This window comes from Emydura macquarii, unplaced genomic scaffold (genome assembly GCF_026122565.2).
Source record: "Emydura macquarii macquarii isolate MOO-44397 ecotype Brisbane River unplaced genomic scaffold, CSIRO-AGI_Emac_v2 contig_3390, whole genome shotgun sequence".
Taxonomy (NCBI): Eukaryota; Metazoa; Chordata; order Testudines; family Chelidae; genus Emydura; species Emydura macquarii.
Genome location: NW_027133527.1, coordinates 1,767,214 through 1,783,783, shown reverse-complemented (window position 1 = coordinate 1,783,783; position 16,570 = coordinate 1,767,214). Strand labels below are relative to the sequence as shown.

The window sequence follows — 16,570 nt, the reverse complement described above, 5'->3', positions numbered from 1 at the left end:
AAGCATGGATGACCTCACCCCATCCGATCCATAAAGGGTTTGCTTCGTATCTGGATTCCCTCCCAGTCTATTTAATAGATTCAAAGGTGACGAGACTATCATTAGTGAAGAACCTGGTTTAAGGAAAGAGGGCTCAGGACTATACCCGTGCAAACAAAGCATTTCATCCACAATGGGCTACGAAAGGACACATCAGTCCCAATGGCCGCCGCTTCACTAACAGAGCCACCACCACCACGTGGTCATGGTCAAATGAATTAATAAACAGAACAGCCACTGGTCCCTTACCTTCTCTCATTGCCAAAGAGCCGGGCCACCTCTTCCCTTCCAGGGCTGCGGGCCCGGGTCCTCTGCTCCAGCCGTTTCCTTTCCACCTGGAAGGCCTCTCGGTTACTGATCCTAATGGCCTTGGGGACATCGGCCAGGGTGGCGTACTGCTGATTGGCTTTGAAGGAAGGGGAGTGCTTCGGTCTTTCTGCTCCCCTTCCTCCGTCTCTGCTGCTGGAGTCCTTGCACGTGGGGTAAGTGCTCTTTAAATCCAGGGAGTTCAGGGAGAAGCTGGAAACCATTCGGTTGTTTGATCTGGTACCTGGGGAAGGAAAGGGGTGGCTGTGCTCCTGGGAGGGTGATCTAGGATAACTGTACCTGTTGTTCGGGGTGCTGGGGCTGGGAGGGGATGGTGGAGGTGGCAGTTGTTGCTCTTCCAGCTTCGAGTCTTGCTTAGTCTTCTCCAAGGAAAAGTAACCGCTCTCAACACGCGCCTTCCGTCCACAGTCTATCCGGTCACCATTCATGGAGCTCTCATCTAAAAGACAGAACAGAAAATAAGGGGAAGGGGCGCTGGGGGGTTACTAAGCTTGGTTCCAGACTTGATGTTTCCTCCCTCCATTTGTATAAAAGGGGATTTTAAACACAAACTGTCCTGCCTCCACAGAAAAGGAAACAACCGCATACAATTCCCTGCCTTACACTGCCTACGGACCCAAATACCATATAAAGGGAGGGCCCACCTCTGGAGGGAAGCCAGGAATTCAGGATCCATGGGGTCTTGACCGGTTGGTTTTGTTGGGGGGAGGGGGGTGTAGATGTGGGTGTCCATCCATCTGCGGGCACAAGTGTAAGGGAAAAGGGGAGGCGGTAGAGGTCTACATCAGCAGCAACTTTCCCATCCAATTCTGAAGATCATATCTGGATGGTAAGTTATTTTGTTTTCTCTAACCAAAACACAAGTGAATGAAAGGCAGTGGGGATTTTAAAATACCTTTTTCTCTATTATGTATAAAAACAAAAAAATAAAGCATGTTAAAAGGAAATCCAACACTCTTTTTACACACACACACACACACCCACCCTCCCTCCCTCCCCCCCCCCCCCCCCCCAACGGCCACATCCCAAAGTATCAAGGGCAAAAGCTTATTGATTCATCCAAACCAGGGCTCCTGGCTGACACCAGCTAATTCAGAGAGACACAAAGGGAGCAGTCCTCTTCCATTAGCTAATCCCAAGAGAGCAAGGAGGAAAGCAATTGCGTTAGCTAGCCACTCAGACCACGAAGATAAAGGAAACAGGCTCTGCTTCCCCCCCCCCCCCCCCACCCCTGATTTATCCAAGGGTTCACATAACACAAAGCAGGAAGAAAGCTCCAGCCCCTATTGTTTCATTTAAAACAATACAGCAGACCCAGTGACTTCCACGGACTAATCAGAGGAGACAAAATGTAAACAGCTGCCTTGATACAGAGTTGGGAGGAAGAAGCAGTGCCTCAGTGCTGGGCAATAAAACAGGACTAACTGTAAGGAAGTGCCTCTCTGCACTCATTAGGACACTGTTTCCCAAAGGGTAGGTTGCAACCCACTGGAAAGTTGTCAATGGGTCATGGTCCCAGTGCAGGGGGGAGGCTGCCAGGGGGATAGCGAGCCTGTCCCCTGCTCATCCTGCCACAACTAACCGCTCCTGTCCCACGGCACTGGGACACTGAGCTCCACACCGGGCGGAGGGGCTGTGTGGGTGGTCAGTGCCCCATTGGTGGTGTGAGGAGGAGGCGGCAGCAAAGGAAGCTGGCCTCTGATTTTGCCCCCTTCCCCTGGGTGGGTCGCAAAATAAGACAAAATGCAGTTGGCAGGCTGCCTTAGTGAAAAGTTTGGGAACCACTCAGCTAGGGGCTAGTGTAAAGGGGGACAAACAATATTCAAAAGCTCATTTATTCCAAAGGAAATTTCCTTCCCTCAGAATCACACCAATTAGAGATGGAAAAGACCTGTGAGATCATCCCGTCCCTCTGCCTTCCCGTACTTTATCCAGATTTTTCCCTTTCTTCATTTCATCCTATTATTCACAGTTATACCCCCCCCAAATGTACCACCCCACAGAATGCCACAACCTTCAGATATTTGTAGGCTGACATGGGGCTGAGCCATTACCACTGTATTAGACTATTAAAAGTGTGGGGAGGGGGTGGGGGGGACGGGGGCAGGACAGGAGGCAGGGAAGGGAATCTAGTTGTCTTGTCACCACTGATGTCAGTTTCTTATTTTGCACTTCACTCAGTTCAGGATAATGAAACCGGTCCTAGTCTATGACTATGCCTGCCTAGGCACTACCTCAATGTAAATAATATCACCTTCATAACAGGGCAGTTTCCTTCTATTTTTCTATGGCAGTTGCAGGATCTTAGGTACGAACAGGGAGTTGGGTTTCCAAACCAGTAAGGGGAACAGTTACATTTAAAAAAAATCACATTGAAATAAAAATACACAAAGACAAAAAAACATTTCTATTCCTGTTTTTAAACCAAAGAAAGTTTAGACCAAACTTTTGACTAAGTCCCTTTAAGAGAGCCACACCTGTCCTGTTGAGACAGCTAAGTAATAAAACTAAACTTCTACAGGAAAACCTTCCAATGCTAGTGACAACTTGGGGTTAACCAGCCATTAATAATAGTATTTTGCACTTTTAAAGCACCTTCCATCAGAGGATATCAAAGCATTTTACAAACAGCAGGCTTCACAACATCCCTGTGAGGTAGGTGAGGTATTAGATCCATCTTACGGAGGGGTAAGTTGACGCACAGAAGCGCCAATGGACTTCCTGAAGTTGTAGATGCTCAGCACTTCTAAGCATTAAGCCCTAGGAGTCTCATCTCCCAGACCCTGCTCTAGTTACTAGACAGCACAGTTTCAGGGTGAAAAAGAAAGCTCCCCCCAGTCAGGTATTGAATGCTGCTAGGGTAGAGGAGAACAGGAACCAGTGGTCCTTACCTTCTTTGCTTTCCAGCACAGGTTCCTTCAAGGAGCTGGCAGGCATGGCCTGGGTTTGCATGGGACTCTGGGCTGGGCTGATGCTACTGCTCCCATCCGGTTGATCTTTGCCCCTCATTTCTTCCTGCCAGAGTGTGGACTTGGTGGTGGGGACCTTCTCTGCATTGGGAATGTTGCTACTTGTCACGGCCATCTTAGCAGGGCCAGGTTCCTGAAGAGAACAGAAAAGACACTGGGGATCACTGCATATTCTCCACATCTCAGCACCAGTCATCCCATCTTACCATAGGCAGGTAGGTCCTTATTTGGGGACACATGGACCATGTTACCCCCACCCGTCCCCCCTTCCCAAAAGATCTTAGGCCAAATGGCATTTCAATGCACTTACAAAGGGGTGTGTATTTCCCTCCCCTAAATGAGCTTATTTATAAATTTCAAATGCTGGCAGGTCTAAATGCTGCTCCCAAGGGCGACAGGCTAATTCAGGGCTTCCTTAAGCAAGGGGGCCAGCACTGCTTTTACAAAGAGAAAGGAAGTGTCCTTAATATGCTCCCCCAAGGAAGGGATCCAAAAATGGCCCCTACCCTCCTTTCTCCGTCCAGCTGGAGAAAGAACCAGAGCAAAGGTAAGCTCACAAATGAAGGAAGCCTACTGACCCTGAGAAGAGGGATACACGCACAGATGTACAGGATAGGGGCCTCTTTGCTTTCTGTGCTTTGTTTTCCAGTAGGAACTGCCTCTCCCAGCTCAGCAGACAGGACGCAGCACAATACCAGCGCTTTTCACTGTTCGTTTGCATAAAGCTTGCGCTCAAAAAACCACGGACTAACCGAGACTAATACTCTGGAAAAGCTTTCTCTGCAGCTCTGCCAATGCACACTAGCATGGACCATGACACCCGCTGTTGGTCTGATGGGTCTGAGACATGATGTCAACAGAGCAATGAGGGTAGGACACACATTTGAGATAGAATTTATGGGGATGAGCTAGCTTGAGGGGCTACTGAGATCTAGCAAACATTTCATTTTGACCCAATCCAGGACAAGAATGCATGTGAAAGGCCAGCGTTATCACCTGCCACAGAACTGCCTCCGCACAGACTAATAGAGGAGTTATAAACACTTATATGGCAAGGGATGTCTAAGATATCTCGTTAGCAAGATGTTGCTGAAGGATCTTAAAAGATTATAACAACACTTTCTTCCCCAAGGATCACACACAGCAATCCAGCTATGAAGCCACCTCTGGGATGGAAGGTAGGAGAAAGGATATTTTGGCCAACCAGGGCATTGAACATGCACCCTAAAAACCCTTGCTGGATTTATATTCTGTGACATTTAACATATGGGCTACCTGCTTTGACCCCACGACAAATGTTTATTCTGAAGCATCCTCACATCCAAGAAACGCACACCTCCACCCCCTTCCTCTCTCCCTCATCTTCCGAGGACTGGGAAGATCAACTTCAGCTGTGAATCTTTTCCATCAGGATGGCAGGGAACAACTGGCCCTGGACACCACTTCAAGTGGAATGCCGCACTGGATTCTGCATTCCTCGGCCTGGAGCGTGGCTTTCCCCTCAAAGCAACGTTTCACAAACTGTCAGCACCTGAGAGAGCAGCGAACCTTGCCAAAGAAGGGAAGCTTTGAAGCCCAGCCAGGCCCTGGATCTTGGGAAGCACGGCCAAGACTGAGAGCTCTCATCTAACAAACGTGCCCTCCTTTGGCAAAGCCACCCTGGCCTGGTCAGTCAACAGATTATGTGGAGGATGGCTTTGAGCCAAGGCGCCGTGTGTGTTGAATTCTTGCCAAGAAGACCTTCTTAGAGACAGGGCTCAGAGTCTTCTAGAGCCCCTCGAGTCACATTTCAACAAGGTCCCATTTGCAAGAAGGCGACTATTACCTGACAAATTCCCCTGCTAGAAACAATGAGCACAGCCGATCACCTGTGGCTCCTCCTAAAGGGCTCAGCTGGTTTAGACAGAGAGGGGCTTTGTGTAATTAGAAAGCAGATAATACTCTGAGGAGAGGGGGGGAACACCTGAGTTTGGGCACCCACCCCCCAGCAGTATGTTTTACTGATAAAACGGGGGTTATTTTTCACCAAGCACAAGTCTCACCATCTAGCCTGGTTTTCCAGCTATTTCCTGCCTAGCTACAGCCCTAAGCCCCACTTCCTGCTGACAGAGAGATTAGAGGCTGCACAGCGCGACTGCCTGGGAGACCAGAGACTGGGCTGCAGGCAGAAACGTCACATGCCTTTTTTTGCCTCCTAGTTTACACCGACTTTTAAACAGCAGCTCCTCACCTTTCCTTGTCACTGTCCATTTCTACCAATGAGCCACAGAACCACCGGCTGGTGGCATACATGCTAAGTCAGCATCCGGAAGGGCCTGGGACTCAGCAGCAGGACATATTTGAGCCCTTCTCACCAGCATGCTGTCATTGCAGCACAGCAGGTGTGTGGCTTTGCCTGCAGTATTGATAAGCACAGCAAGGATGCAGTTATTGCTAAAAGAGCACTGAGCAGGTTTGAAGCGATGTTCTATTAACACCTGAAGTTCAGCTTCTTGTGGCTGTTCCCTCCCTCTCCTACCTGGTCTACCTGACAACCTGGCCCAGCCTGTGTCAGCAGATTGGTTTATCATTTACGGCTCAACGTTACAATGAAGGAAATAAGAATTTCTGTTCCTTCGATGCATCCTCATTGCTGGCTGACAGCGTCACTCTGGAATTCCCTCCGTGCTCCAATCTCTCAAGTAGATTTTTCTCCCTTTACATCATAAGCAGAATTTTTCCCTGTAAAGGCACCGTTCTGTGTAAGACCTCACCATTCAGATGGTTTCTGTGGGGGGTGCCATTAGATGAACCCTGTGTTGGCATGGAACCTTCCCTCTCAGCTCCATCTCCTTTCATGATCATGTTTAAAAACAGGGACTCAACATCGAGCAAGGGGATGTTCTCCCTGAGAGCTTAAAAAAAAATGGTAACAAAGCAACTCTTTCCACCTGAGCCGAGACCCTTGAGCCTCCCTATCCTCTGAGAACTGAGTTCAGTACTTGCAGTTAGAAAGGAAATTCTGCCCACAGGTCTTTCATTTTGGAAACAGAGGAGCTGTTATTTGGGAGGTGGTACCGGAATTGCCCCAGTCACAGCAGTCCTACAGGAAGCCAAGAGGTCTTCCATTTTGTTTTTGACTTCAAGGCCTTCTGCCCACTTATATCTATCTATCAATCAATCTTATATCCCCCCCCAATCCCTACCCTAACTTTCTGCCTTCAGCCATGAACCAGACAGTAAATCAGTTCAGCTGCCAGACTTCATACTGGTGCAATGGAAGTCTTTGCTGTGTCTTACATACCTCAGGTGTGGGATCAAAGTACAACCTCTCCAGAGCACACCTGGCAGGTGATGCTCCATGAAGCAAATAAACCGAACCTCCTTACCTCTGTACATGTACACACATGCTCACTCTCACTCTCTAAACCAAATCCCCTTCCCTCTGTGTACACACCACACGCACACTCTTCCCTCAGTCTCCTGCCACTGACAGTCTGGCTCTTACACCCCTACTGCCCTTAACATATGTCCCATGACTCTAGGCCTCTCTCCTCTGCTTTCATCTGCCAGCCAACGAACTGAATTTGCTCACATCAGAAAACATTTTTGTGCAACGGCTTCAAAAAAGAATTAAAGCTAGAGAAATTCATTCCCTATTGTTCAACAGCTGCATTCATCATTTGTCTGGTCTGGTTTGCAACGAGCCATGAATAAAGAAAAAATGCAGTGCCTTAGTATCTGAGATGGCTAAATGGACATTAAAAACAGAAGAGATATTTAAAATACGATTTAGAAAATATTTTAAATGCATCTCTAAAGTATGATTGGCCCTAATGTAAATCAGTGAGAACTGCCATTTTACTCTGTATCCTTGCCCAGGAAGCCTGGCCCACTGATTTAGTTCGTGATGAAGAAAGGACAGTTTTAGCAGGTTCGTGCGTGAGAAGGGATGGAGACTTTCATAACTGGCATACGGCTCAATTCTATTAATTAGGGGATTTAAGAATTTGTCTTAAAACCATTGAATGCTGGTCAGAACAAACCAATGATAAATTAACCACACCCAGAAATAGTCTCAGAAATATTATCTTCAAATTGTGACAGCCCCTCCCAGTCTCTCTCAACCACTCGACACACTGTGGGCAAATCAAGGTAAATCTTTATCACTGTATTAGGTGCAATGGGCTAGTAATCCTATAAACACACTGGCACAGTGCTTGCTGCTGAGAGTAACCCCACTGAAGTCCACAGGACAATGTGTATTACTAAGCTCTTTACGCAGAAATAAATTTGCAGGCTCAGGCCATTAGATGCTCTGGTGATTTATATATAGAAAGATCACAAGAGAATCTGGTGTCCCACGCTTGTATGAATATATTATAAATATACAAATACACGCATATGCCTACATTTTCAAGAAAGGACTAGCAACTGCCTTCATTTGTAGATATTCTACCCTGAGACACTTTAACGAGTGATTTTCAGAGAGTGAATTCGCAACCATTTTCTGAAGGTTCTTTAAGATGTCTCCAACTGGGCACCCAAAGTTACTAGTCTCCTTTGAAACTTCAGCCCATCTATATGTATTAATGAATAGGTACACCCATATATCCAGAAAGAGAGAGCGAGAGAGACAGACAGACACACACAGTCAAGCAAAGCAGCACTGCCTAGGCAAGTACGCAAGATGGCTTCTTTCCATTCCTTTAGTTGTTCAAATTTTGTATTTTATTGTCACCCCTCTGCCGAGCTGTAGCAGAAGCAAGGGCCTTGGAGATTTCAGGGGAAGCTGCAATCAGTGCTGTGGTGTTTGTGCATACGTAGGTACGCATGCACACAAACAAAAGTCCTAGAACAGTGGTGATAACAAATAGCATGGAGGCCAATCCTTCTTTCAGGGATCTCAGCCCAAAATACCAATATCCTAGTTTCCGAGGAGCAACTCCGCACCAGGAGCTGACTCCAGTTAGAGAGATTAAGACAGGAGCAAGGTCTCTCGCTGCTTGTCACACCTCCCTGAGAGAAACATCAGAAAACTAGCCACCTCCCTGTGTTTTCTTCCAAGAGTAATAAAAAGTGCTCACATGCTAAGAAAAAGCACTACGTTTAACAATGCCATCCTGTGACCTCTGTGTTATGGTTTTTAGCTGGCGAAGAGCTGAGGTACCGACAATTTACACCTTTTTACAGTGTGATGAAGCAATGAGAACAAGAGCGGAAAACAAAAGAGTTTTCCATCGAAGGGTTCGTGCCACTTTACTCCAAAGGCCAGCAGCAGCTGGTGTGAGAAGAGCGGAGCTGAATTCCTATTGCCTGTGCAATGCAGGAGGCCAGACTAGAAGATCACAGTGGTCCCTTCTGGCTTAAAATCAATGATATTTCTCCCTTGGACCCAGATTTCATGGTGGGAGGGGGAGGAGCCACTTAGAAATGTTTGCAGGTAAAAGGCAAACTATTTTTTTAAGAACCCATGAAAGTGACCGCATTTGCAGACAGTATTTGCTGCTGGATTAGGGGTACTTTTTGTTTTCAAAAGACTCTTTTCCTGCAGAAGGAGAGAGGCCTGACAGGCAGCCAAGTTCAATAGAAGCCCTTTCAAAAGGATTTCTTTTCTGGCAACCTTCTCTCCACCCCCTTTGAAAAGCCGCATTGAGTTTGTGGTGACAGGCTTCTGGCGCAGTGGCCTGAACCACTCTAACCGCTCTGCTGCTGCGTGGCTGGAGCGTAAGGTGGGATCATTTCATTCCCAGGCTGCTTTGGGGGGAGAGAGAGAGAGAAAAAGGGAAGCTGTGGCTGCTTTGCATTTGACACAAAGGAGGAAAGCAGAGGGGGAAGCGGGTAGAGTTGGTGGGGAACACGTGAAAGTAAAGATAAAAGCTCCATTCTGGCTGGTGCCTAATGATGGAGCTGTTCCGGCAAACAAAATCTCTGTAGCAACAGATACACGTGGAGTTTCCTGCCTTCCATTCCAGCCCTTGATTTTGATGGAAAGCTCCCAGTTTCCTCATTCAGCTTCCTGGCTTTGAGGTTTGGCCTGCATCATCCAGTGACCCAGCTTTAAGTACCTGATGCACAGCAACTGGTTTGCTCTTTGTAGAGTAGAGCATTATACAAGATGTGGCAAAATGGGAATTTTTAGTAATATTTTTATGACACCTATGTTTGCCTCAGTTTCCCCTATGTGCTGCAGGGCTACCTGGGATGGGGAGGAGGAGGTCTGCTTGCTTTCTGAGCAGCCTAAAACACAGCTGTGAATGGCGCCTGTCTGGGGTTTTGGCCCCATATCAGTGTGGCGCTCTTGAGAAGACAATGGCAAATCCAACTGCCTGGATATGAACAACTAGCAACCAACGACCCAGACAGATATGGACTAACCTGCCTCTCAACAGGGGGACTGAGCCACATCTCCCCAGCTCCGGAACAAAAGACTAGGGGAGGGGGGGGCCGGAAGTTAAGTTGGCTGCAGGAAGCAGTCAAGGGCACACCTGAACTGAGTCAAAGGGAGGTCAGAGGGATGGGGCTCTGGGCTGACCAGGATGGACTATGTGCCGTAACTTTCTTTTCTCTGTGCTATGCTGCGTTCCAGTCAACTAATAAACTCTTCTGTTTGACAACGCCAGCTGAGCAACACCGCAGATGCTGACGGAGAAGGTGCATTGCTTCCCAAGATAGTACAAGTTTCCTTCAGAGGTCTGCCTCAATTGGACTCGCTGAACAGACCTCATGATGGGAAGCAGGGTGCTGCAGGACTAGAGGCCCAGCCTAAGGAGACGTTGAAGCCGAGTGGCTTGTCCTCGATCAAGAATGAGACCCCTAAGGGGTCTGGCTCACTGAAGGGATCCTCCCAGAGACTATTCCAAAGCTAGGGTCATAGCACCGGTTCTGCAGATCTAGGACACAGGGCCCCCCAAAAGTGCCAGTACAAAGGCTCCACACAGGCAGCTGGCCAGAAGCCCACGGGCTGCACATTTCCATTCTCGTTCTGCAGTGCAGGTAGGGCCCAAGCACAATTTTTTCAGGCCCAGTACAAACTTGTAACACGGGCCCCCCCTCCCACACACATAATGGGAGTTGTGGCCTGGGCCAGGCCCTCCAGGGCCTCCGTGCCCTGGTAAAGCGTACCCTTGTGGGGGCCCTTAGTGCAGGGCTTTTACACCTTCCTGCTAAAGCTGGCCACAGACACACTGGACTAGAGGGAACTCATATCTGATGCACTTTCCTACATCCCTGTGACAGAGCAAACAGTCCCACGGGCTAGCACACAACAGGCCATAGCTGGTCCTTGAGCTGAACACTGTCCCCCTATCAGCCAGACTATACATTTAAGGAGCAGAGAGAGGTATGGGACAGCCTCAAACTGTGCTTGTTTAATTCCTTACAAACGTTCCTCAGAGGCTTGGGACAGATGCAGGCCTAGGCCAAATGCACTCAACTCTGGGACCGTTCTGACGTGAACACTGGCTCCAAAGAAGCGCTCAGGGTATTCAGATGTTACTCTGAACTGTCCAACCCAGCGGAGCCTCTAGCATCAAAGAGAAGGAGTTAGAAGTCTAAGGGAATGGAGAGAGGTCAGGGGTGGTAGCTGCTTCTGTCTAGGACCCAGCAGGGCAAGGGCTGCCTGGAAAGTGGATTTCCTGCTCCTTCCTAAAGACTTAGTTCAAGGTTTGGGGGAATGTCTGGGTGAGGAAGGAGAGGATTCTTGATTGAATCCATTGCTAGTCTTGGCCCCAAGGTGTTGGCACTTTGCTACAATGCTGCCTTCCAGTCAAGATACACCATGGAGTGGAAACCCAAGAAGACCTCTGTACTCAACTCAAGCAAAAACATGGGCCGGGCCAGCACTGGGGCTGCATAAGGAGCATTGAGAGATTTGCAAGATGAGCGATGTGAGAGGTTTATTAATTGGCCTTGCTGTGTCTATTTACTGCCACTAAACCCTTCAAAGTCCAATCCTGACAATACTCTGGACTCCCATTCTCTGACACAGGGAAGTGCTCAGCACCACATAGGATGGAACTCTTATCCAGCTGATCTAAGAGCAAAGTTCCATAAGAGATCTTACTGCTGGGGCCCTGGCCTGAATGGAGTAAGAATGATGCTATCAAAACATGGATATTAACCCCCGTGCCACCCTCTAGCCAATCCCACCACACCCTGATCTTGGAGGGAGGCATGGGGCAGGGTTTTCTGTGCAGTTACCATCACGCACTAGGACGGGGTGTGAGAGTGACAGCAATACGCAAGCCGAATACCTCGTTGTGCAGAGCAGTGAGGAGGGGTGAGAGAAGCAAGGGAAAGCATTAAACACCAGCTCTGATGGAGCAGAATTAAAAGAAAATGCTAGACAAGAGGATCAGTCTCAGGGCATTGAGAGCTCCTGGAGGGGATAAGGGGGGTGGCTAGAACGGCATGACACAGCTCTCCACCAGGAAACCTCAGAGGAGGAGAAGAGACCAGCTAATAGATGACAACTGTGACAGCAACTGGGATTCCACAGGGCCTGGGGGAAGACCTCAGAGAGCAGTCAAAGGCCAGGGAGCCGAACAGAGAAATAAAGAGAAAACATGCTCATCCACCATGACCTCTCAGTAAAGAAGCAGCTGAAGCACAAGCCTGGTCCCTTCAGGGGACCTGCCCTGGGCTACACACCAATGCTGCTATCCAGCAAGAGGGTCTATGCGCCAACATTTTATCGTGGGTGATGGCAGCATTGTCTATTCCCATACCAACCCCCGTGAGCTTGTGCCTAAGGCAGCAAGACACAGGGATTGCCCTCCACTGGGCCCACATATGCCCCGTCCTTGGGGACACCTGGGCAGCCTGGTTGTCCTCAAAGGAGCCGGGGCCTCTGCTCTGCCTCTGCCTGGACAGAGTGCATCCTCTCCGCAGCCATTTGCCTTATTTGGTGCTCAGGAGCTCAGATTCTGTACAGTTTCCAAGAGGTTGCCATGGTGATGAAACGTAACCCAAAATGATGTTATTCTGGCTGCATTTTTCTTCCCCCTCAAAAGCAGGCAGCTCTGGGCGCTGGGTTTATGCTGGGTAACCTCTCCTCAGTCAGCACCATTCCTCCCTGTTCCCACATGCAGGGAGCTTCTGGGCCACAGCCCCCGCACAGCCAGAGGTGATTTCCCAGAATGCCCTGAGAGTGACACTCTGGGGCATCAATGCGGCCAGTTCGAGTCCCCACAAAAGAGGCCCGGGGATGGGGTTAGGGGTCAGCATCTCTGCTGTGCTGGTGGTTCCCAGCAATGGAGGGAATTGGGAGAAACCAATGGCTGTTGGCATAGCATCACCAAATCCACGGCCCTCAGAGCCAACGCTTCCCCACGAGGTTTCCTGTGGCCAGTTCCAAGCCCGCACCATGCTCCCGGGGGCAGCTCATGCGACCCAGAGTCAGACGCAGCAGTGTCTAGGGCAGCGCTTCTTAACCTGCTGCCCAGCTGCGTTGAATTGAAGTTTGCTGCTCCCGGGTCCCGGCAGGGGTGGGGCAGCTGAGGGGGAGACGCTGCCTTGGAGCCCTGGGGGAGCACGCCTGCTTCCTCCCTCCCAGCGCTGCAGGGACACAGGGTTGCCAGGTGTCTGGTTTTTTACCTGAAAGTCCAGTCGAAAAGGGAACGTGGCAGTGTCCACTCAACACTAATAATCCAGTTACCGTGGGCAGGGGGAGGAGCCAGGCAATTAACCCATGCCAGCCATGGGCGCAGTTTGAGGGCATTAGCACCCCACCCCCTCCCAATTTCTGCAAGCACCAAGCAGGGGTTGCTCTGCTCAGCCTGTGTGTGGGGGGGGGAAGGGGGGCTCTGTCCTTCCCACACGGTGCTGGCTCACACTGCCTCCTGGGTCCTAGGGCCTGTCGTCATCCTCTTCTACGTGTGCTGGGTCCTGTTTCTGTACAATGGTGAGTGCCTGGGGAGGGTGGGGGGGGCAGGGGTGTGGGGAAGAGTTAGTAGGGAAGGAAGAGGGATGAGTTAGGGCAGGGAGAAGAGAAGGGGACGAAAAGTGCCGCCACCAGGGGGGAGCACTGCCTCCTCACTTCTGGACACCTGTGCCAGAGGCATCTGGAGAAATTGGGGGGCACATGCTACTTGTCACCCCTGGGGGGGATGAGCATGCTCCAGGCTGGCCATGTCCGGACCTGGAGCTCACAGCCAGAGCAGGCTGCCGCCCTGTAAGTCCCGTCTCTGGGGGAGAGCTGGTGCAGGATGGAAATTTGTCCTGTGGGCAGCTTCCCAACTCAGGTCCCCCAGGGCTCGGTTGGATCACCCCTGCCCCTAACTGTCTGGAAGCAGGCATCGAGGGACATGTGCCTGACCGGGCAGCCACAGCAGGCAAGGTGGTATATGTATTGCATGGATGCAGCCCACATAACACACAGCGAGCTGCATGTGCGGCCCACAATGGCAAATAGGTTGAGAACTATTGGCTGAGAACTAAATGGTCTAGGGGAAGGGAGGCAGAGGGGGAGAACTGGCCATAGATAATATATGTAAAGAGTTGATTCACTTCCTGCTTCTTCCTCCTACCCTGTACCTCTCAGAGGGCTCAGGGTGGGACCGGAGTGGAAGCCAGAGCTCTGCTCCCTCTCACTCCTGGTGGCAACCCAAAGGAGTTCCACATGGAGTCACACCCAGCTCTCGTCACATGCCCAGATGTGACCCTTATCTGGGAATCCAAGGAGAAAACAAGTGGTTCACTCCACGCTGGGTAGGCCCAAGTAACCGGATAACCATCTGTGAGTGCCCAGGTCTGCTGGGTGAATTCCTTCAGCCCAACCACCTCCACCCTGCTGGCTAGCAGCGGCAGGACACACTCGCATGGGAGCAGGCTAGTCACAGCCCCAGAGAGGAGAGATTATTTCAGCCTAGGAGTCAGAACCTGTGGGTTTCTCCTTCACTCCATCCATGTGGGAGGCACTGGCAGGAAGGAGTGGGTCACGGGCAGCCCCAGCTTTTACCTTTTATAGTCAAAGCAAGCGCAGAGCTGTCGCTGGGTCCCTGGAGAGAACAGCTCCAGCCCCCGAAACTCTGAGCTCAGCCCTGGCCTTCAATATTTTCCTTTCATTCTAGTTATCTCCAGGGTCATCTCCGTGCAGGGAAACTGGAGCCCTGCAGAATTTCTTCCCGGGCCCTATGAGGCCTGTGAACGGCAGGATCGCATCTTCCTCTTCTCATCCTCCCTCCCTCTCTGCACACATGCCCCCGAGCCCAGAGGATACTGTTCAAAGCTTTGCAATCAGCAGTCGGACCGGCCTGTGTGGACCGAGGAGAGAAGGTAGCTGGGGAAGAGGCGAGCTTCCAGTCTCACCACGCCCTCTTCATTATGCACCTATCTAAATCCAAGCACTTCCAGCCTTATTCCTGACTGAAGACCCTACCCAAATATACAACCCCACATATCCCCTTGCATCGCAAGCAGCACGCACACAGTGAGCCAATCCCAGGAGGAAAGGGGAAAGCAGGAAAGATGCATCAATCTTGCTTTCTGGGAAAGTAACTCAGCCAGATCTGAGAAACCAGCTGGGGACGGGGGTGGCCAGGGGTTTAATGCTGATGCTGCAGCACTGGCTGCTACTGGGAGTTTTAGAGCAAGGCTGATAAGCACTAATATAGCACTTTCATCTTCCAAGCTGGCGGAGGAGCAGTGACCTCGGAAACTGACAGCCAGCAATTAATTCATGCCATCGTAGCTACCCTGGCTCCTCCACTTTAATGCTCTGCACATCCAGGAACGGGAGCACTCTAAAGGGCCAGAAGCCCATTTCTCATCTTGACCGGGCTAACAAGGCAAACGTTCTCTGCCCTCCTTAGAGATGAGCAACACCCTGGGAGAGACCCAATGTGAGGAGATAGACCATTCTGGTTCTCCGTTCTAGTCCCAAGGGATCCAGTCCCTGGACAGAATTCTGGGTCACAGTGAATGACAGGGGGTCACCACCTAGAGTTACCTGCGGGGTTGGCGGCTCCACTTTCCTCTTCTTCTTCTGATTCTGCTTGTTTGTCCTTGGGTAGACGATCAACATCTCCAGCCACCTGCAAACAAACAGAGCTAAGATGAGGATCCTCCCCAAGGAGCAAGATAGGAAGGCACTGGCTGGGCAGTCTCTAAAAGAGCTCCCACCCAGCAGAACTCAGTGTCCCCTGGATTCAGGATTCCCAGTCACTGGGCTGGGCTGGGGAGACAGTGGGCTTTTAGATCTCTAACAGAGCACAACCTGCATTGCTTCATTTTGTCCCGTCCTGGCTGGACAGAGGGCCCTGGAAAATGCTATTTAAACTCTCAGCTCCTAGGGTAATAACACTTTATGCTTAGCTGCTATTGTAAAAGGAGGTGGGGGAGCTCAGAGCCCAGAAAATAGGTTTGGGGACAGCATAGAACACCCCCAGCTTCACCCCAAGAAGAGTGCAATCCCATGGGTATTGTCAATACATGTGGAGACCTGGAGGTCCTTGGTTAAGGGATGACTTGATCACAGGTTCTAAGTACTTACCCAGGGAACAAAAATTTGATGGAGGGCTTTCAAACTAGCAGAAAAAGGTATAACATAATCCAATGACTGGAAGCTGAAGCTGGACAAAGTTAGACTGGAAATCAGGTGCAATTTTTTTGTTTGTTTGTTTTTTTAAACAGTGAGTAATTAATCATTGGAACAACTTAGCAAGGGATGCGGTGCATTCTCCATCACTAGCAATATTTAAGTCAAGACTGGATGTTTTCGGGGTTTATTTATGTATTTATTTTTTTAATAAAGATATGCTCTAGTACAGAGGTTCCCAAACTTTTTCTGCTGCACCCCCTCCAGAGATTCATGTGCCCCCCTCTTTATCTTCTCTCATCCCCAAGTCCCCAGCCTCTCATCCAGAAGTCCATGGCTTAGTTCCCCCCCCCCCCCACTCTTCCAGCCTACAGCCCCAACCAGATCCTCTCCCCCCCACAGCTGGGCTGCAATCCCTACTGGGCTGCACCTGCCGACCCCACTCACTGGCTCCAGCCTGGCTTCCTCCGCTTTGCTGCTGCCACCGTCACCTGGACTCAGCTCCCTGCACCACTGCCACCAGCCCAGCATTCAGGGCACGTGCAGGGCGGGGTGTGAGGTGGCAGGGAGGAGGGCAGTAATAGGCACTGTGAAAGCAGGCTCACTCTCCAAATCCAACCGCTCCCATACTCTCTGCCCATGCCAGCGATCGCTTCCCTTCCGCTACACCTGCCTGCAGAGAGGCACTGTCTCTGCCAGCTTCTGCTCTTTGGAAAGC

General features: G+C 50.3%; 1 protein-coding gene across 6 annotated transcripts in view; it reads right to left on the bottom strand.

Annotated features, from left to right (window-relative positions):
- The window catches only part of MPRIP (myosin phosphatase Rho interacting protein), a 158,710-nt gene that overhangs the window by 56,172 nt on the left and 85,968 nt on the right, over positions 1-16,570 (bottom strand). For 5 of the 6 annotated variants that reach the window (XM_067534135.1, XM_067534134.1, XM_067534133.1 and 2 more), the window contains exons 5-7: positions 15,265-15,349; positions 3,258-3,468; positions 646-805 (exon numbers count right to left, since the gene is read on the bottom strand). In XM_067534135.1, the coding sequence (XP_067390236.1) occupies positions 646-805; positions 3,258-3,468; positions 15,265-15,349 (456 nt within the window). Of the gene's footprint in view, positions 1-288; positions 806-3,257; positions 3,469-15,264; positions 15,350-16,570 lie in introns of all 6 variants that reach the window. The other variant, XM_067534139.1, reaches the window with a different exon arrangement.